The 22,408-nt window shown below is 45.6% G+C and overlaps 2 protein-coding genes across 5 annotated transcripts in view; one reads left to right on the forward strand and one right to left on the reverse strand.

Annotated features, from left to right (window-relative positions):
• Nucleotides 1-13,587, reverse strand: part of RpLP0-like (ribosomal protein LP0-like) — an 85,833-nt gene extending 72,246 nt beyond the window's left edge. For all 3 annotated transcript variants that reach the window (XM_084602407.1, XM_084602406.1, XM_084602408.1), the window contains exons 1-2: nt 13,476-13,587; nt 13,338-13,396 (exon numbers count right to left, since the gene is read on the reverse strand). In XM_084602407.1, coding sequence (XP_084458533.1) covers nt 13,338-13,396; nt 13,476-13,503 — 87 coding nt within the window. In that variant the 5' untranslated portion in view covers nt 13,504-13,587. The remainder of the gene's footprint in view (nt 1-13,337; nt 13,397-13,475) is intronic.
• A 372-nt stretch (nt 13,588-13,959) lies between these two features.
• 14-3-3zeta (tyrosine 3-monooxygenase/tryptophan 5-monooxygenase activation protein zeta) overlaps nt 13,960-22,408 on the forward strand; it is a 38,401-nt gene continuing 29,952 nt past the window's right edge. Inside the window, exons 1-2 of one of the 2 annotated variants that reach the window (XM_084602410.1) lie at nt 13,960-14,152; nt 14,277-14,595. In XM_084602410.1, coding sequence (XP_084458536.1) covers nt 14,302-14,595 — 294 coding nt within the window. In that variant the 5' untranslated portion in view covers nt 13,960-14,152; nt 14,277-14,301. The remainder of the gene's footprint in view (nt 14,153-14,276; nt 14,596-22,408) is intronic. The other variant, XM_084602409.1, reaches the window with a different exon arrangement.

Below are 22,408 nucleotides of genomic sequence, written 5' to 3' on the forward strand. Positions count from 1 at the left end.
AAACAATGCGAATTTTTTAGAAGTCAAGGGCAGTCAACGATTTCAAGGTCATATGCGAACACTGCATGATGTCTACCTGTTGGGTTGTTCTGGTTGCACCCACTCACAGCTTGTACAATCATTTCCAACTTATTTGACTGATATTATTTAATTACTTCAATTTGCCAAATAATTAAGGTCTTACGAATGACAGTAGGTCTCGGGGTAGATTACAGAACTATATGGCAGCGCTGATCCCATAACTTTCCCTGCAAAACATGATGAAATGGCAGTGTTTGTGTTTTTTTTTTTTTGTGGTAATTTCTTTGGCCGCACATAATGTTCTCTGTGCTGTTTTCTGGCCATGAACTCCGCATTAGCATTTCTTCCTTTCTTTATCTCCCAAACATTGTTGCAACTTCATTAAGTAAGCTCAAAGGCAAAGGTCTTTGTCAGCCCCAGCTCTGTCCAACCAACCTCTACAAATTTCCAATCCTCACCCCACTATAGCGGCTTTTATATGGACTCAGCAGGGGTGGGCTAAGTTGAGTTATCGGGTCGGAAACCAGCTACAGGGTTCTTGTAAACACAACTGGGTCAGGTTAAAGAGTTCAGGGGTTGAGTCAAATCCGCTGCAAGGGGTGGGTTGACTCGCTTGACCTCGCTCCAGGAAGCAAGTAAATGCTGCTGACCATAGTCGGGGAATAGTGAGAGAGCAGAACAGCATAAAAAATGCGAGGGATGTACTGGGCAGAAAAACCGGAATCTAATGCACGTTTTCCATCTCGACACCCGGCACCACCGTAAACACCAGTCGTCGGGTAGGGTTCATGTAAAGCCATTAGGGTCGAGTCCAATCAACTCGACCTTCACAGTCGGGTCCATGTACACAGGGCTTATTTGATTCTCCGCTGCTTTGCTAGATTTTTTCTTTGATAGCTATACCAATCCTTAGGGGTGACAAACTCGCACCTCTTTCTTTTACATACTGTATGCCTTGCTTATTATATTCATAGCCTCTTCATTTTCCTCCGAGGGGAAAAGATTTTTTAAGATTATCGCCAGAAAAAAAGCGGCGTGACCATTTGTGTGAGTTTAATCTTAAAGAGCAGTTCATCCACCCTGGGAACGTTAGGAAGACATGATTTTGTATTTGGCTTTGCTAGAGTTCGGCCGAAAACAGGGATTCTGCCACGGACACTGGACGGCTCTCCTACCATGATCTCGACTGAGTGCAGATTGAATTATTTTAACAGCACATGTCTTGCTTCTAAAAGAAAAAATTTAATGTGACTGAAAGATGAATGCTAGGCCGATATGAAAACTTTCCCACATTCCTTGAACGCTTGCCTCAAAAGTCCTATTGTCCCTGTCTGACAGGGAAGCCGACTAACGACTTAACTCACAGACATGCCTGCAACACCAATTCGATTTGTTCTTCGTGCAGTTTTAGCCCCTGACCTGTAAGATATGTCATGCGTAGCACAGTGACCCCATGACTCACACAAGAACTGAGGTTATAAAGGCTGCTTGCCCATTCGCGTTCATTTCAGCGCCTAGGGCAATGCTGACGCAAGAGTTAAAACGAATTAAAACAATGAAGCTGCAATATATAACTGCAGCTTACGCATGCTTCATACAATCTTGAACCTACTTGTGACATCTTAACTATTGCTTCATTGCTGTATATGGAGGTTAGACTTTTCGCTTTAAACTGAACAAAAACATTAAAGAACAATGAAATTCAATATTAACCAAGGAAGGTCAGCTACCCTACCCTATATGTGAACATCTTGACACTGTGACTTGATCGCTCGCTTATCCAATGCCACATGAAGAGGCCTATGTCTGGTGTCAAACTCAAATGAATCATTACTTTGGGGAATCATGACATTACACATGGTGGAACAGGTTGTGGACTCCATTGTATGGGTGGTCATGTGGTAGCTAAGAAATTATTTGCAATGCTGTAGCTATGATTATGTGATTTCGCCATATTGAATCTGACTGTGACGAGGAAATGGACGAGAAACTGGTAAATGTAAGTAGTAAGAGCTAATGCTCTTAAAACAGTGTAGTTTGGAAAATTTGGTGACCATTTATTTTTGCACCAACAGAAAACTCACCTGCTAAGCGCAGTAATTAATAAATCCAGAAACAACCCTAAAATTTTAGCCATTTTTGTTCCTAGGATTTTGTGGTGTGAGTAGCTTAAGGCAAATATAAAGCTTCATACATTATTCATTTGCAGTGAACAAGAGACAAAATGAAGCAACGATGATGAATTGGTGGCAAAGCGAGCAGCCCTCGATTCGTCCGATGCTGCCATCTTGCCCGACCATACACGATGTTTGGGGGCCACACTATTTCACCAGTTTTTGGTCAGCGTTGCATGTTCACCTTGGGACCCGAGTGAGGGGAGCTAGTGTTCTGTGCATCTACACTTGTGTCCCGCTGTTCCCCAAACAGACAGGGTCTCCCTATTCTATTCTAAAGCTATACTAATAGCGCAGCTGTACATTTTGCAGGCATTTCTCCACTAGAGATACAGCCTGACACGGCAACCAAGTTTTAAAAGTTAATCTGCGATTTGTGTTTGTGCCTGACAGCTCAATCAGTTCCATTGGTATTTTACATGATGATATCATTTTCACTGGCAAATGCAGCTGTACGTGTGACCATACATATGTGCACTGATTACTCGTTAATCTGCGCTGGTGCCACAAAAAAAGGCCACCGTATACTCCAATTTCTGACTGCACAGGAATGTTGCCCAATATAATAGCAAAACACACACACACCCAAACAACAAAAACTGCATTAAAAAACATACACCAAAAAAATGAGCGCTGAATTTCCAAATAATAAAAACTGAGAAGTCTGACTCTTGCCAATGACCAATCCTTGAACTATAACATGGATCAGATGTCAATTACCTGCTGTGTGTATGCATGCATAAGTACTCGATGGCTTGTAATTAAACAGTTGAGAATAGTGCTCTTGCCAGTAGTCTTTTTTCTAAAATCTGCGGCTTTTCATTATCAGTAATCAAAGTTCCTAAAGCCCTGTGAGCATCACTGCAAAGAAACAGCTCGGAACCAATGCATGTTGTCCTCAACTCACTAACAGCCAATCTGGAAACTATTCTTAACAGGGGCGGTGCACATCTTGCTATGCAATGCCAAAGCAAGAGCTCTGGCAGACCCCGACAAGTTTTCGGGGGCGGGGGGGTATACAAGGGGACATGCAAGGCCCTTTGTGCAGAAAACTAATATGATCTTCAACTTCTTTTGAACAATTCATATCTTATCTTTTTGGAAATTTTGGAGACCCTGATTTCTTCTGTGAGTGATTGAGGTGCACAACTGCACAACCAGTGGTCGAAGCTGAGGACAATTTTCATTTCCTGCTCGCTCCTGAATACATACATGTGATTACTACATGCCCCTTCTATCTCTATTTAGTAGCGTTTCCAATACATTAATTAAGAATTGTGACAAGGCAGAATAATGGACAAGTACACCCTATGATATAGACTGTTTTATTATAGGCGCTGCCATTTCGTGTCGATGGTGCCATCAAGCGGCTAAGTTTAGAACAACCGTCATGCTGGTATGCGCGGTCGCGTCCGCAGAACAGCAGACAAGTAGCGCACATTGGAATCTTGGAACTTTCGAATTCACATTTTTGCACTCTGAAAGTACCTGACTGAAAGAAAAAAGCTTTCCAGCAGCAGTCGAGCCATCTGGTCAGAAATGATCGAAACTTGTGTGCCTAATCTGGTTGGCTGAGGACTACAAGTCTGATTATAATTAATGTGTAACTTTTTAAGTGGTACAGACTCGGTAGTGCACCACTGGCTGTGAAGGCGATGAAGCAAGCAATGCAGCGCACCTTTCTATCTACTTTTTATCCTTAATGATTTCTAGAGACAGGCATGGGCTACCATAACAATTTGAGCAATGAAAGCAAGCGAATGTTGTTTCATGACACATTTAGAAGGAATGCTAATTGGGCTACATTTGTTGTGTCTACCGATCATGCATATATTCATATTCACTGCATGAGCAGCTACTGCGCGGAGTTCTTACAATCCTACTGTAAAGATCTGTTATCCACTTCATATCTATTTAGTCTAGCCTAGGTCAACGTTGTTTGGTAACCAAACCATGGCGTTTAAGTATCTATCAGTTCAGTTCAGTCGTTCAGTCGTGTCCGACTCTTCGTGACCCTATTGACCATGTCACGCCACGCTTTCCGGTCTCTCACTATCTTCCTAACATCACATAACTTCATCTGCAGTGCCTCGAGGATGCCATCTAACCATCGCGTTCGCTGCCTACCCCTTCTCCGGCGACCCTCAACCTTTCCTTTGGTTGGTTGGTTGGTTCATAGGAAGGGAAAGGCGCAGTATCTGTCACACTTGCTCTGTGGACACCTGAACCGCGCCGTAAGGGAAGGGATGAAGGTGGGAGTGAAAGTGGATAGAGAGAAAGGGGGGCCGTAGTGGAGGGCTACGGAGTAATTTCGACCACCTGGGGATCTTTAACGTGCGCTGACATCGCACAGCACACGGACGCCACTTCGTTTCGCCTCCATCGAAACGCAGCCGCCGAGGCCGGGATTCGATCCCGGGAACTCCGGCACAGTAGTCGGGCGTCTTACCACTGCACCACCCCGGCGGGGCAACCTTTCCCAACATCAAATCTTTCTCCAGCGACTATAACATTGGCAATCTATAACATTGGCTATTTGGTAATCTGATTTCAGCATGGCTGTATGACTCGGCCATTGGCTTGCTGGTGTGTGGGGTAAGTGGTGACTGTTGTCGACGGCAGGACCTACTGTCCTGGTATTTCTGGGACAGATCACTAGCTGCATTCGTCTCAATGCTGCATTCATGCTGACATTTGGCCAGATGAAACAGAAAATGGACTATTGATCCACACAGATTAAGGAATAATGTCCACAATGACCTCACCGAAAGTTGCTTTTATGAACAATTATATTATAGTCCATTTGTTGCCGCAGAATTTGTTTAAGGGATAGCTGCTGTTCTCATGACCACATTTACATTTATTATCGGCAGCAAAAGCTTGCATGATGTGTTTTCTCAAGAAAAAAAAAATATATATATATATATACACACAGCCGTGCCTTGTTAATATGACCCCCGTTAATATGGACGACCCGAATTATGGACAGTTTTTCTGGGGACGAAAATTTTTCAATGTATTTATGCCTCGTTAATATGGAAACTCGCTGTCTGGACAATGGACAGGGGAAGAATGCACACGGCCTACTTGGGCCCATGTATTTTTGCCTCGTTAATATGGACAGTGGTTGAAAGAAAAACAGAGAACGCAAGTTAAACATGTGGTTGCAATAAATTCTGCTGAACGTGAACAGAGAGGCCGGTAAAAGCATAAGAAAGAAATGACAGGAAGAAAGACAAGTGCCTACAGTGGCGGCGGGAACTGAAGTTTTTTTTCCCAAAGCACAGTATATGTTCCATGAAGCCGTTAACGCTCTTCGGTGAGAGTTAAGACACACTCACAAAGTAGAGCGACAAAAGAAAGGCAACAGACGAGCACGCAACCAAGACCGGACGTCACGTCCTGGACGCGCTTCCCTCTCATGCTCCTGGTTTTCGTCCCTGTTGCGTTGCCGAATTGCCACATTTTGCACCCCAGGTGATCCGCATGTCGGCTTCGCTTTGAGGCAACGATGCGGCCTTCAGGGGGTTTACATGAGACCGACAAAGTTGGGTCGGGGAGGCCTGTTGGGCTGAAAACCGGCTATAGGGCTCATGTATACGCTAGGGGGTCGAGCTAGACGACCGTCGGGTCGGGTCCCGCCAGCCCGACTGCAGGGGATGGGTTGGCTCGACCCTCTTTGTAGTCAGCTAGCAGTCATTCTAAACTGTACATCAGCTTGCAGTGTTTGTCGATAGCCCTCTGCATAGCAGCTTGCCAACTTAACTCCCTCTCTTCCTTACGGAAACAGTACAAGACAAAAAAGAGAATCAGAAGAACGGAAAGGGAGAAAGGTTAACTAGGAAAAAAAGTGCAAAGATCAGGAGCTTGCAACCCTAAACTTGAATCTGGATTTTGGCATGGCGGGAGTTAAACGCAAAAGAACAGAGCTGAACGTAGGTGCGAAGAAAGCAATCTGTGAATAGAAGCGGCAAAAGCCATCTCAGTGAATCCAAGCAGTGAGGGACTAGTATCGACAACTCGGCTGTTTCCTCGCCTCAGAAGAATCTCAAGCAGCTACTTAGCGGCTACTTTGCTCAGTGACGAGGCCATTTTGGAAGTGGCGGTGAGTAGAGAATCGGATGCTGATCCATTGGCCAGTGAGGAGTTTGTGCTCGAAAGTTCGACCAACAGAAAGCCCACCATCACGCGTGTCATGGTATGCGAGCCGCTTCAGACTGCACTAGAATTTTTCGAAGACAATAGTGACAAGGATAACGCATTTAAAACTGCTGGTGTTCTGTCAAATTTTAAGTCCAGTGCACACGGTTATCTACAAAAGCAGTCATTAATTACAATTCTTTCTTCTCAATAAAATCCTTTTCGTTTTTATTCATGACTCGTTATTATGGATGATTCGCTTTATGGACAGTTTTGGTTGGAAACCAAAGTGTCCATATTAACGAGGCACGACTGTAATATATTGTTACGAGGCACGTCGAGATATTAGGAGGCGATGGTACGTCGTAGCCGCAACAGTTCACCATCAGGGACACACTCACAGGAGAACCAGACGTAGCTGCAGCGTCGTCTTTCTCTACTAGCCCAGCACTTCGTCATCGTCTCTTTCACTGCGTACCGTAACAATACCCCCCCGCGGAAGAAGCACAGTCCCGGTGCGTAGACTACACAGAGCGCGAGATATAAGGTTTGCGAGCGTACCGTAACAATATCATAGCAGTAGTTCAGTAAGTAATAATTTGATAACTAATTCATTAGGCATCGTTGTCTTCAGGTGAGGCCAGAAGGCATCTAATAAATTTTTGCTGCAAATATAATATCAAACACTTGTTGTTAACGGCTCCTTGTTCCATGGGTATTAAGTTATTCTTGTACCTTCTGTACCAATAAAGTGTTTGGAACTCACTCTAAATGCTGCCAAGGCGAAGAACCTTCGGTTGGCACTTGAAATTCAGAGGCCGCTTGCCTTTGCCTGATTGAAGAAGTTGCAAATTGGGCAGAATACAATGACATGCACACATACCAGTGCTGTTAATGTGTTTGTCCTCAGCTTTTGGTTGTTTTCTTGTTAATCTGAACAACAAAGTAGAGAAAAATATTTTGCTAGTGTAGCAGTTGTTAGCACCCTGAGCTGTGGCCGGTGGAAATTAAACGAACAGGAGGGGGATACAGATGCGAAGAAAAAAAAAGACGCAAAAGGAAGAAAGGACAGGAGCGAGGTATGTAAAAAAAGTGTACAAAAATTAAATAAAAAATAAACAAAAGATAAATTTAAAATAAAATAAAGACGGCGCACCATTCGCCTATTATAGCCATATCACCTGAGCAGCAGTCCAGACTTTTTCGGATACCGCATTCCCACATACCAGAGAGGAAGAGTTCAAGACCATTTTCCTTGACGCTGCGAAAACAGACTTAGGCAGTGGTCGTTTAATCGTTAGTATTGCCATCCAAACCGAGATAATACGATGTCAGACAGGAACGGCGAATATATCAGATTGGCACGAGTTTTATTAAGCACAAACTTCCACTTCCAACTGTGTTACTGACATAAATAAGTGGTGTAATGAGATCCATAACAAGAAAAAGTGATTTATCAAAGAAATCGTAGGAACAAACAAGATCCCAGAGGTAGACCCATATTTACTCCACTGTAGGGAGCTAGAAGTATTATAAAGTGATGGAAGGAATGGAACCGTAATTGGAAACTTAAGAATTGCAGAGGTTACCTGCAAAGCAGAGCATGTGAACCAATTAGCATTAACTACCTGGGAGTAGTTCTGCAGTTGCCAGAACGGGACCCTGGGTATAGCTGAAATGCAGTGAATCCTCAAGGCTATTATAGGCCCACACAAAACCAAAGGCCGAAAGTCCCTGGAAAGGCTACTGCACCAATTTCCAGGCACAAATGAAGACACCATTAAGGCTCTGTAGCCGAAATGCTACAGAGGCTTTACCCCTACACCCCGCTATGAGGAAAATAAAAAGGGAGCCGATCACAGTTGAAGAAGTCTATGTGGATATAGTAGGCTCGACAGTCAACACAGCAGCTGGGGTAGATTGTATGTGAGCAACGCAGCCAGTCGCTCCGACAAAATTCATAATGACCCCTGGACCAAGAGCACTTGCTGTACTGAAAGCCTGCTAAAGTAATGCTACCAAGACGTCCTTATCCAATTAAAACAAGAGGTACTAACATCCTAAGTGCGGACAAACATGTGCAGGAGAACGCACTGTTCAAGCCACAGGTACCAAAGGGGCTTTTGATAACGTGAGCCACCAAGGAATCTTGGAAAAACTAGGAAACAAACTATGGGTGCGGGGAGCAAAGACACAATTACGTATGAAGCTTCCTAAACCAAGGAACAGAAGAGCTAGAGCTCGAAGAGCTGGAATAAAACTTTCTACCCCTCGAACATGGGCAGCTTTTGGGGAGCACCCATTCCCTTTAATACCGCAGTCATGGGCCTGGCCAAAAATTAATAAAAAAAAATCCAAGGTGTAAGACATTGATTTTATGTGGATAATATCACCATATGGCCAACCAAGGAGGCACAACTCCAAGCAGCAACCATTACAATAAAAGAGTAATCGTGTGAAAGGGGACTCCAGTGCTCACCTGACAAATCTAAAATTATAAATGGAAAGGGAAAAGAAACCGGGCGGCACCCACGGACCCTAACGTCTGAGTGTAGAGATTCTGGGGATGTGGCTCCAAACCAATCAAAGAAGTCCACATGCCCTAACCCTCCTCAAAACAATGGCCCAACAAACCACTTATATGGCAGCACAAGTAATAAACAGAAGGGGTATGAAAGAGGGCAACGAACACCACCTAGTGAGGAGCCTAGTAGTAGTGCAGCCTGCCCTACTACAGCCTAGCAAAAGCAGAGAAATAAATTGTCGGATCATCAGAAGCTGGTACCGGATAACTCAGATCCTTCAAAACATGGACTTGGGCCTCCACTACTCTGGCAGGAGACTGGCGAGGGTCTGATACATCAAAAAGAAATTCAGGTTTATCAATGCAGCCTGGTTACCGATGCTGCACTCTAAGCAGGCAACACTAAGAAAGCAGCAGCACAGGTGACTGGAAGTTAAGAAACAATCTCCAGCGTGTAATAACCCCCAGCTCCGTCATCACGGAAGTGGAAGATGTCGCTGTCATACTTGCTATCCAAGAGAGAACAAAATCAAAGGAACAGCCGAGATTGCCAAACAGCATGCAGAAATTTCCAAAGAGGAACAAATGCGTAATGCATCCTGACCAAACTCAGAGGAAGACCAAACTTATTTTACCCAACTGATAACTGGTAACAAAATAAAACGAAAGTATCCAAAACTGATAAAATTTTAACCAGAAATTAAGTCAAATTAGTATAATGAAGTTGACTGCTCATCATAAGAAAAATCTGCGTGCTGATAAGCAACAATAAAAAATTAGAGAAGAAGCGCAGCTGGAAATTTGATACCTTTCCCGCTGACATGTGGCGTCAAAATTTCCCCATGGAGGTTTTATCGCAATGTTGTTATGTCGATTTTCACGCACTATGTGCACTCCTGACAATTTCACCGAAAGAACTGTTCATGCCAATGCCATCATTGTTGTGTTCTCTTTCGTAAGCAAAATCGGCATCCTGCATCGCTATCTTTGGATGACAAGGACAGCGATGAAGGAAAGCTTCTTTGCCATGATGATGGGCTAGCATTATATTAGTCGCCTCCAGCAGACTCCTTTTTCTCATGACGGCTACCACATCAATAACACTTTCAAGCGGCACAACAAAACGCAATTAAACAGGTCTGTGGTGCCATTTGTCGAGTGGTACACAAACCAAGCCACAGACGAGCACTGCTCTCCTAAAATGCTCAAGGTGAACGATACTGCAAGGTCGAGCTATACTCATTTTGGATTGGACGGCTTTACAAGGACCAGCGCTGCTCACCCAAACTGCTTACGGGGTCAGGCAAATATTATTTAGCGTATAAAAAAATTAAACACGCAGATTTCGGTATATGCCTTTTTTAAAAAAGGATTGTTTAAATACTTTATTCACCAAATAATTTTTCTACCAAACCTCAGAAATCGACAGACTTTTCTATGATCGCGAAAAAGTTTAATAACCTGAAAACGAAAGATTTGCTAATGTGATAGAGCTAGGGTCAAACATTCCCCCCCACACCCCGCAATTACCTACCACTGAACCAGACATTGCAATTAGGGGCATGGTTATAGCACATGCAAGAAGGAGGACGACACCACGAATGACCATGGGGTGTAGACAAAACCACAGCGTGCCTACACTGCGTCAAGCTACGCTGCCATCAAAACCAACTCGAACATGTGGACATTTTGAAGTGTGCACATCTCTTGTGCTAATAAATGTCTCTGTTTATGCCTAGAGAGTAGTTCTGCAATTTTTAAGCCTAATTCGCACATGCAATTGCATAGCAGGCACAGAGCACCATATCAGCTTCCTTCTCCGTGGCAGCAACAGTGCGGCTACAATGGGCGACTAAACAGCGACTGATTAAATTAAATGAAAATGAGAACGGGCAAGGCAAAAAATATTAGTCATCTCCCCCTTTTCAACTTACGGGCCTATTGCTAGCACATGCAAGGAAGAGGAAGACACCACGAATGACTGGAAGCATGTTTTTCACATGATGAACCTTTTCAGGGACTTTCTCTCTTGCAAGCACATTCACTCTAGAGAATGTAGAAGATTACCGGGAACTTCAATCACAGAGTTTCTTTGAATATGAAGAGCTAAATCTTCTAGTTCTTTGTAACTTAGACTAGTTTGCTAGCTGCAAACTTAAAATTCTGCTAGATAAAAATGTCATTTGAGGCACTAGTCAATGTCAATCACTGGTTAATGCGCACATGGATGTATGGAAAAATTATTGCTCTCATTTTACTCTCTTGGCTTCACCTGGGGCAAAAAAGGACAACAGCAGGAGATGACCGGAGAAGAGAAAAAGAGCAGGGTGTTTTGTCCTCTTCTTGTCCTTCTTGGCTTCAGGTATGAATCACCAACTAGACCAGCACCATGGTTAATTATAGGAGCCATTTAGTTGCAAAAGCAACACTAAGCTAGTCGTTAAGCCATTTTGCGTGGCACAGCGTGGGCGAAGCTGAGCATGCGCGAGAAGCTGCGTGACGTCAGAGCTGCCGTCACGGCTGCGCTTGGCCGTGCACTCAGCCGATGCCGGAGAAGCACCGTCATAACTACAGCTGGAGCCAGCTGAGCATCACTCTCTCCATTGGTTGGATGGAGGAAAGGTGTGTGTGGTGTATATATAGCTAGGAGAGCACTGCCAGACTCGACCAACTATGGAGGAGAGCCCGGCCACTGCTTAGCGCGTAGCCTAAGCTATCCTAAGCGTAGCCATGCAGCTGTTGCTTTCTCAACTCAACTCGGCTTAACCAGAGCTAAACCACAGCCAATTTTTCTCTGTAATATAATACACTTGAAGGTGGAGCTTAAGCATCCATCCAACTTTTTCCCGACAGCCGTCTGCCAGCGACGGCTTCCAGGTGAAACCAGCTGCATACGCTACCTCATAAAATGTTAATTTTTTTCTGTAAACTGAGAAGGTATGTGGCACATACAAAAGTGCTTCATTTTGTTTTGAAAGTGGAAATTATGTGCAAAATGTAAATGTACTGTCTGCAAATGTAGACAATCTGTATAACGTAAATATATGTATATATTTACTAAGTTTTTAAGTGTGATAAATTTTTGTGCCAGATAAGTATAGTGATGCCATTTTCTACAGGTGCCAATATATCGCAGATATTTAGCAAACCGCACTGTGACAGCATTTGAAGTAATGAACGTTTTTGTGTACTTAAGTGAGCATATACCAAAACATCGCAGTTTCTGTAGAAACACTGTGAGATTCAATTTATCTTGCTTGATGAATTCACAAAACTATGAGATGAATTGTAGTGCATTTACGGCAGGAATTTGGAAACCGTTTATAAACAAGATTCATCTCTACTTGATCTGTCTTCACACGCAGCCAGTTGTCCTGCACTATCGAATCAGGCGAGAAAAGAACCGCTTAAGAATTTTATTTTTCACAAATTTGTGCTCCGATTTTTGAGGGAGGGTGTCCTGTCATATAGTCTGCAGAATTTTAGGATATGGCACGTGTTGTAAGAAATTTGAAAACGCACCATGTCTATAAAAGTGACGTTGGTGGGGTAGGGTGGTGGCCCTATTAATGCTTTTCTGAACCGGGCCCTCATCACTGTTAATGTGCCTCTGCCAACTAGCCCAAACCAAAGTACTGGGTTTTTGCGATACTATGCACTCCTAACTTCGGAAAAAAAAAATTTGAGAAAAAAAGTTTGCATGTGAATCTAAGCACCCTGTTTCTTCGAGTCTCCTTCTTAAGAAATGAGCATTTCTTGCTTTTTTGCCGTCCCTTCATCACGTTGAGATATTCGAGCAGCCATTGTAATAACTAGGCTTTAGTTTGAGCTGCCTCCTCTTATAATTGCACCCCCATACTTGGGTACAACCACAGATCTGTACCACAATTCAAAATTTCTTACTGGACTCTAATCGACTACTCTGTTAAATTTTACATTATTTCACTGCAGGTCTCACGGTGTCGCACTCCCAGCGTGCGATACAATTTTTTTTTCTTTTCTGTTGATTTAGGGTTCCACTTTTCTTTGTGTGTGTGTGTGAGTTCACTACAGCTTTACTTCCCCTCCTATTACTTTGTTTTTGGTCACGTAAACACACATCTGAAAAGCTCGCTCTGCCCACAACACTTGGTCGATTCCCCTGCGTGGATATGCGCCATCTATTGCAAGGATAGCTACAAAAGCACTAATACCCACGCCGATAGCCAGCGCAGTGTTAAATGCGCTAATTTTGCAATGGGCCATGCAGCAGCCCTCAATCATTGGACGTGCACTCCTAAAGCTCTCTTCAGCGTCTAAATACCGCTGTATACATATTTGTTTGTGGCCAGCAAAGCTGTAGCTTTATGCGGCTGGCAGCAGCAGGCGCCTTAATGAATAAGTAAAGCAAAATGCACAATTTTTCCACTTCATAATATTCGCCTGAGGTGCGCTTTCTGAAAGTGTGAGCTGCCAGGAACACCTACGGATAGGCTTACCTCTTGGATGAGATCCTGCTTGCGCTCTAATCCTTTCTTCTTGGTTCGAGTAAGCGAAACTGTGGGCACAAGTCAGAAGAAACGTAATGAATGGGCATGTAATACAGCGAAAAGTAAAACTGCATCAACTTCAAATACCTTGACGATTTCGCTTCGATCGTGGCATGCTGCTTTAGACGTCAACAGAAACCACGTGCAAAAGCATGTAGAGTAACGCCATTGCCGGTCACAGCGATCGCAGCGCCTTATGTGACGATATTGAAATTAGAAACTTAAAAACAATTTTAAATTGAAAATTTTTCTAGTTTTTATTGTTTTTTAATAAAAACTTTTCTTGTTATTTGTGTAGTTTGTTTTTGTTGTATTTTCATTGCTTTGTCTTCTCTGCAATGCGCGAAGTGGCAGGGCTTGTTGCGCTTTGGCTGTGGCGCAAGTAGGTTATTTGAGCAGTTTAAATTTACCGCAAAAATTAGTATGTTATTGCGTGAAGTGTGAGCAATACCACTAGAGTGTGTGAAGCCTTGTATTTGGCACCTGTGGCCGGCGGATTCGAAACCGGGCGGTGTGGGAGCGGCGTTCTGATCGGTTCCCAGGCAACGAGTGACGTCAAGGCGCCGTGGCATCAGAAACGCGTCCCCGTGTCTGATAGAAGGAATCTTCCTCGACCGCTTTGCGCCTGGGGAAGTGCGAAACCATCCGCCAGTGGGTATAGATTGCTCGGTTTCTGTCGTCGTAGTGGTAGCGTTGCCACGGCGCTCGGCTAGCGGCAGAAGGGTCAAGCGCTCTCGCTCGCGGTGTTTTAGAGGCGTGCTTCGGTAAGTACGAGCGCCGGATACAGCAGCGTGCCGCAACGGCGGGAGCTCGGCCGCCATTTTGACGGAGCCCAACGGCGTGCGGTTGGATTGACGGGTTCTCCTGCGGCTGCCGCTTGCCTTGCAGCTAAAACACCAGCCCCCGCACGGCAATGGATAAGGACGAGTTGGTTCAGCGGGCCAAGCTTGCGGAGCAGGCCGAAAGGTACGACGACATGGCGGCCGCCATGAAGCAGGTCACAGAAACGGGCGTGGAGCTCAGCAACGAGGAACGCAACCTGCTGTCTGTCGCCTACAAAAACGTTGTCGGCGCCCGGCGAAGCTCGTGGCGGGTGATCTCCAGCATAGAGCAGAAGACCGAGGGCTCTGAGCGCAAGCAGCAGATGGCCCGGGAGTACCGGGAGAAAGTGGAGAAGGAGCTTCGCGAAATCTGCTACGACGTGCTGGTGAGTGCTCTTCCCCTCTTCATGGCCGCCGCTGAAGGGGAGGGCGGGCGCGTTAGGCCTAGCATTGCGGCGGCTCCGCGTCCGTGTTTTTGCTCGCCGCGCTGGGCGCCCGGACTCGGGGTTGGGCGTGCCCGGCGCCGTTTGTCGGCGCGCTTCGTGCTGCGCCGACGCCGCTGGTGCCGGGCGGCAGCGATGCTGCGGGCTCGGCCAGCGCCCGGCGTAACCATTTCGGGAGAGCGGGCGGGGAAAAATAGTCCGGCGCAGAGCCGGCAGCCAGGTGTGCGTTTCCGTTTGGGCGCAGGGGCTTGCCGCTTTTCCCACGCCTTGCCGGGCATTGCGCGGTACTGGCAGTTCGACAGTGCAGAGTTTACGTGCTCGGGCGAGTAGTACAAAAAAATGCGGGGTTGTGGAGGTCATTGGATGAAGGCTGCACTGCCGGGCAGCACGCCCCTTTTGCTTTTGTTTGCCGATATTGCATCTGTCTGCCTCGCGATGAGTCATGGCTAAACGTGAACTAGATCGGACGGCTAGTCACCCTCCCACGTTCTAACCTCGTCTCGCGAAGGGTCCGCCTTTTTTTTCCCTGCTGGCGCCACTTTCTTAACAAGCGAGACATATATTACACTTCAGAGTGGCGCGCGCGCGCGTCTTTTTCTTGTCATTTCCTTGTTTGAAATGCTTTCCGCGTTCTTGTGTGCTCGCTGGAGAGCGGGCGGCGGGGGTTACCGTCTCGCGTCCCCCTTTATGTGCCCTCGTGCTGCCGGCGTGGGTGCCGGCCAGCTCTTCCGCAGGCCTATCCGCCGGGGGAGGAGGTGTGTGCGCCTCCACGGTTGCCCCTGCTTCGGCCCGTCACTTCAGGGAGCACGATTGACGCGTTGCTGCCGTCGTCGTCCGCGAGACTTTGCTTCCTTTCCCCCTGTTTCTCCCATTTTTCTTCCCGGCGGCAGGCTTCGATCGGCTCTACTCTGTCGTTGCGACGCCCGGTGTTCGCGCCGCCGTCGCGTCGATTCTTCGCGCAGCAGCCACCAGGTGTTGCGTCCTCGGCGTGTCCGGGGGCTTGTCGGCCGCACCCCGGCGGTGTCCCGGCGTTTGTGTAGACGTGAACGGCGGGGGTTGACGCCCAAGCGCTCGCCACACGTGGCTGGCGATGCGTCGGCGCGCATTCCTTCCGTCCTTTTTACTGCTCTCCTTGGCTGACGTAGATCGCCGCGCATGTGACTCACGAGGGCCCGCCATCACACTGCGGCCTATCTCAGTGGGCTGAACTTGGCCCTTCTCTTCGCTAGACTGTCAACCATGTGAAGCAAAGGCGGGCGGCCAGACTCTTCCGGCGCGGAGTAACGTGTTTGCACTATCGGGTCAAGGCGCGCGCGCAGACCCTCCTCGCGCGATCATTCAGGAAGTGTCTCGCGCGTCAACCTAGCGATAAACGTCGGCTCGATGCCCGCCTTTCCCCGTTTGAGATGCGCTCGCTGCGGACTTTAGCGGTCTTTTGTTAGACCACTACATCCAAAACAGGCATCCCTGCAACGAAACTAGCGCTTTCCGCCGTGAAGGCTCGCTGTAATAGGATGCTTGCCAGTGAAGCTGCTAATCTCGCTGAAGCTTAGGGCTGGCAATTATGTTTGTTCAGACAGTTGCCATTTTAACTTGTACATTGGTTAGGGCTTGGTAGATGTGGCCCTTGACCTGTCTCTATTCCTCAATGTTCAACAGCTTTAAAATTGCAAGGCCCTTTCGTGGTGTGAGGGCTCATTTTCATCTGCTTGTTTAGCATCTTGCTCTGTGGCTACCTCTTTCCAATCATATAGGTGTGACCTTGTTATATGCCGTTGATGCAGATCAGCAAGGCTTTTGACATTTTGCAAGGGGTCACAATATTGTTAGTAGGTTTAAAGTTTTGTCATTAAAGCAGCGAGGTTCTCTATGCATTTGGCTGCTGATGTTGGAACGTGTGTGGCTATGAAAGAAGCATCGATGCAGTGTTTTCGCTTGCTGATCTGTCGTTTGCTATTCCAGCTGTTTAGGCATTGATTGGGTGCTATTCCAGCTGTTCAGGCATTGATTGGGCCTAGGAGTTGCAGTGAATCGAAACTGCAGTTACGTCGCATCTATTTTATAGCTGACATGTCCTGAACACGTATTACGTGCAACAGCTTAGTTTTCATTTCATGAAATTCAAAAGCAACATGGAAGTCCGCTTGGAGGTTATGGGTGATATACCACGCAGTGACCAGTGTGTTCTGAAGTTGAATGCATTATTTGAAAGAAAACGTGTAGCTGCAGTCTGGTGTCAGTCTACCAAGGGGTGGGGATAGAGGTCAAAATTGACCAAAATGCAATGCAAAAATGTACCAATTGTAATTGTGAGACACGAATCAGAATTGTTCAAAAATTACTCCAAACATGGTCCTACCCCCTTCGTCTCTCCGCCTACTCATTGCATGGTTTATGCAGCGGGCAGTGATGCTTCCATTGCCATTAATTTAACTGTGCGTAAAAGTGTTTACTTCAGAAAATTTGTAGTAATAATATATAGAACTTCAGTGTTCTTTAACGTCACTGCATGAGCATCATGAAATGCAAACCGTCCTTTTCTCGTGAAACTTTCTTTACACGTGATTGGTGTTCGGTTGATATGGTTTAGCACCCATAATTCGTTAACTAGCCATTTTGCAGGTGTGTTGTTATAACTGTACTGTGCAAAAAGCTTAAATTCTGCTTAAATGAGTACACGGAAGAAGTTCCAACATGTCAACAGATTTAGAATAAAAAAGGCCGGCTTTGAAGCCTCTGCTAAAAGCAAGAAAAGAGGGAAAGTGAAGTCAAGTGAAAGTAAAGGGTTTACCAGGCAATCAAAAGTGAATAAGGGTGGATACTACGTACCAGGGGGGTAAATTGAAGGTAAACTAAATTGAATCGAGATTTCTCAAAACACCTTTTTTCGATAATAGGAACGTCATCTCTGCATCCGTTCAAGTCACTGCAATGATTTTTCTTAGCGAATTGTTTCCAAATAGAACATTCTGAACCAAAAACAAGTCAATTTTTTTACTTGACACTTCTCTGCTGAAAACTTAAAACGTGACTGTTCGTTATGTGCAGGGGTAGTCAGAAGTTCCCACGCCAAAGGTTCTGCTTCTGGGCAGCATATTCTGGCACTTGAGGTCCCATTTAAGCTATCGATTATCTTGGAGGTTAAAATGCTTCTACCCTCCATAGATATTTTGATGAATAGGGCCCGTGTGCTGCCTCCTCTTATTACTGGGCTTATCTAAACTTGTATGGCCACTGTCCATCCCCCTTAATGTGCTGCACAGCATATTTATCTCTGCTTCATTTCAGTCCTGAGTAAGCAGCTTTTGCATCCTGAGAACACCTTTGCTGGTAAAGTAAATCTCAATGATTGCTGGGGCAGTCTGACAAATTTGTTTGCTGAATATGAATAGTCTTGAACTACGCTCCTGGTTGTGAGCCTGTGAAGGAAATATGAGACATGATCCGGCATATTGCTGGCTGCCGTGCCTTGCACTGGGCATGAACGTTATTTGTTGCTGCTTGCCAGTGCACATAGTCTTAGTTCATCTTGGTGTGTGCTCTGCTGAGGACGATGTCTGGCCGGCTGGCTTCATTGGCACAGTCGTATTCGAATCTCCTAGAGCAAGTTGTGTCTGTCCATGAAACTGGGGAGTTTTTTCAATGGTAGTTTTGATTCAGATCCAGAGTTTGGCTGGACTCCGACAGGCGTTCTTGCTCCATTGTTTATTGGGATTGTGCACGAGATCATGTGTTGGATTTTATCATAAGGTTGCGGGAATTTCTCCAGGGCCCTTTGCTGTTCCATGCCTTCAGGTGGGTGTAGCTTGCATATATGTACGCTGTGTAGTGGCTGTGCACATGGCTCAGGGTGTGTGCAGCCCGGCATCAGTGAGAACAAGAGGTGGAAAGTTCCATTGCGTTCTGCATGGTTATTTCAGTGCCACGATAGACCTTGTAAGGAAAGGGACGTGAAAACATAAAAGTGAAATAGTGGCTAGTTTTCTGCCATGTTAAGTGTACAGAGTGTAATAATCCTAACAAATTGAACTTCTAGCTATAGAAAGTTTCTCTATTATTTGGGGCAAACAAGTAATTGAGAACTGTCTGTGGCTTCGGGATGGAAAGGGGGTTGGGGGCCGTGTAGTGACCATTCGAAAGCCTATAATGTTGTACTACTGCTGTACATTATGAGCCTGCTTAGTGTGGCTTTAGCACCAATGCAAAAATAGTTGTAGCGTGAGCTATGTCATCACACAGTAAGGAACCCTGGGTTGGTCTTCAGGCCTCCACTGTGGCATCCCTCATAGCCCTTGTACCACTGTGCTTTGTTAAAGCCTCCAACGTCATGCAATCTCTTGTTCATCTTCTTGTTTGAAGCCAAGTTGTTCGATTCCCACAGCACCCCGATTACTGACGCCACATTTGCATTGAAATGTGGCTCATATAATAGGGACTCCAGTCATTTTGCTTGCGTAGAAGAGAAAAATGCCTCTGCATACTGTACGAGGTCTGTTATAGTATCCGACCTTTTGCTGAAAAAAAACTTGCATAACTGGAGCGTTGGAAACCTAAGCACCCTCAAAAGTAGTTTCCTTGGGACTCCACTCACTTCTCTCACCGGTGCTGCCATTGTTGAAAGCATTCAGAGAAGGCCGGTTTCGGAATGGAGTTTAGCTCAGCTGTCGTTGCAGCCATAATGTCCTCTTTTCTGAAATCGTGCTCCTTTCAATGGCCTCTTGATTTTGGGCAACAGCCAGAAGTCTCAGGGGGCCATATCAGAAGAATAAAGAGCCTGTTGAACTACAGGAGTCTGGGTTTTCGCCAAAAATGTCTGAATCAAGTGCGAGGAATGTGCAGGAGCATTGACGTGATGGATGTGGCAATTTCCTGTTAACCACAAGTCCAGTCTCCTGCACCACACAGAATCACATAGGCGACGGAGAACATCCCTGTAGTACTGTTTGGGGGTTGTTTGACCCTGTGGTGCGTACTCCTGGTGTACCACACCAATGGAGTCAAAGCAGTCAGCATCACTTTGACATTGCTGCGCATTTGGCGGGCCTTCTTTGGTCTTGGTGACGTGTGCTTTCACTGACTACTGGGATTTGGTTTCAGTTGTACCCGTACACCCATGACTCGTCACCAGTGGTTATGGTATTCATGAAGTCGGGGGTCACTGTTTGTAGAATCCAGCATGTCCTGTAGCACTTAACACGAAATTGCTTTTGCTCTGCCGTGAGCAGCTTTGGCATGAATTTCGCAACTCTCTTCGTGGCCAAATCTTCGATGATAATGGAATGTGTAGAAAAAGGGCTGATGCCCAGCTCTCAGTATAGTTAAGAGGTCGCAATATCTGGGATAGTCACACGATGGTCCCTGCATCACCACAGCGTTCGCTTCGGCAATGACCTGGTCATTTCACATGTTGAAGGCCGACGAGCGTGGCTCGCTCTCCCACCAATGTGTGGCTATCTTTAAACCCATTGTACCACTGCTTAATCTGTCCTGCTCATAGCATCATCACTGAAAGCTGTTTGAATCTTACGAATGGTTTGCATTTGGCTGTTGCCCAGTTTCTGGCAAAATTTGATGCAGTAGCGCTGCTCCGATCACTCCGCCATTTTCCTCGCAATAAAAACAGAAGAGCACTGCACACTACCTCACTCCAACGCTGCATCCCTGCGACTGACGCTAATGGCAGGCGGGAAAAAACTTTGCATGCCCACGAATGTTCAAGGTCGGCTGATGCAAACGCGCTTGTTTCATATCCATCAGGTGTGATACTTTCCTAACAGACCTTGTATGTGCAAAGAGCATGCAAAAAAATGACGATTACGGTACTTTCTAATGCAAAATTTGAGCGCAGCTGTTTCAGCTTTTCTATAGATTTAGGCAACTAATTCGAGCAAGACATATGTACAATTACAGACAACCGGTTACGAGGGACAATGGCGACGACGACGCGAAACCCAGGAACAGGCGCCTAAGAGCTTAATGCTGGAACGATGCCATTCGAGACATATTTTGAAAAGCGAAGTTTTTTTTTTTTTTTTTTACCGTGGTGAACTAGGTGTATATAAGCAAGCTACATCAAAATATGATGCTTTTCTCTGTGAGTGTGTGAATTCTCGGTTACTGCACATGTTGCCCTGCAGTTCGGTGTGGGTGCTCGCATTATTCATGAATTATCTTTGCAGTGTGCACCATTTGTGGTCGCGTCTTCCACTTGAGCTGTGAAGCGTGCCTGTCATAATTGTTTCACAAGAATGTAAAGGCGAAGTGTTGGTCACTTGTTTCTGTGGACACCTGAATCGCGCCGGAAGGGGAGGAAGGAAGGTGAGAGTGAAAGTCCACTTGAGCTCTGAAGCGTGCCTTTCAAAGTTGGTTCACATGAATGGAAAGGCGCAGTATCTGTCACACTTGTTTCTGTGGACACCTGAATCGCAACGTAAGGGGAGGAAGGAAGGTGAGAGTGAAAGTCCACTTGAGCTGTGAAGCGTGCCTTTCATAATTCGTTCACATGAATGGAAAGGCGCAGTATCTGTCTCACTCGTTTTCTGTGGACACAGCAACCGCGCCGTAAGGGAAGGATGGAAGGTGGGAGTGAAAGTGGAGCTGGTTATGAGGGACAACACCGACGCCGCCGCGAAACCCAGGAACGGGCGCCAAAGAACTGCGCTCTAAAAGTAATGGAAGGGACATTAGGTATTGTAATATTAAAATGTCGCTTGACGGGAGTGTAGCTAGTCGCTTGAATTTAGTATGGTGAGTTGCATACAGTTAAAACTCGATTTAACGAAGTTGAGGGGAGCCGTGAATTATTTCGTTAAATCGAGAACTTCGTTAAATTGAATGAGGCATTTCTTGGGCACATAATTCAGTACATTCAATTACAGTAAAACCTCGTTAAAACGTACCCGCTTAAACAGTACTTTCGTTTTAAAAGTAGTAACGTCAAGTCCCCGACTGAGCACCCATTGAACATAATGCATTGAACATTTGCATCCGCATAAACCGTACCAGCTTATCGGGGTCGTATCGGTTAGCACATTTTTCGTCGCACTCGTCGACGGGACGGCAAGCCACACAGCTAATGACAAATTAATTTTTTAATTTTGAGCTCGACTCAAAATTAAAACTCCTTTTGCGCCGCGCAGTTTGAAAAAATCGACGGGATGAAGATGCTCTGCGCTGTTACCGCTGACTCGCAATCAATAAATTTTGCGGTGCTGTCTACAAAATAGACCAAAAATTAACACTTTTTCACCTTTATTTCTCGAAAAATGGTTCGTTAAATCGGGACAGATCACGGAATCGGTTTCGTTATTTCGGGTTAGTCAAAGCATTGAACCCTATGGGCGTCTGAGGGGGAATTAGGATACCTTCGTTAAATCGAGATTTTCGTTAAATCGGGTTTCGTTAAATCGAGTTTTGACTGTATTGCAAAGTCTTGTATTTGTATTTCTCTAGCAAACTACCACACTTCCTGCATCTTTCACTTGCGCTGAATATTGCCTTGTAGTTACCGCCTTGCTTGCTTCTGATTCTACAGCTTGTGTAGTCCTTTTCTTTTGCTCTAGGAATGCAGATTAGCCCCTTGAAGATACTGTGTTGAAAAGTAGTATAGCAAGTCGAATTGAAATTCCACTGGTTCAGTATACTGGGCGTGAATCTAAGCTAAGATGAACTAAAATTTTTAAAACTAAGCTTGTTGAGACAGTGGGATGGCTTCACTGGCTTAGAAATACCAGTGTTGGTTGACATCAGTTTATGC

The sequence above is a fragment of the Amblyomma maculatum genome, chromosome 4, assembly GCF_055883805.1.
Source record: "Amblyomma maculatum isolate TAMU_Amacu chromosome 4, ASM5588380v1, whole genome shotgun sequence".
NCBI classification, from domain to species: Eukaryota; Metazoa; Arthropoda; class Arachnida; order Ixodida; family Ixodidae; genus Amblyomma; species Amblyomma maculatum.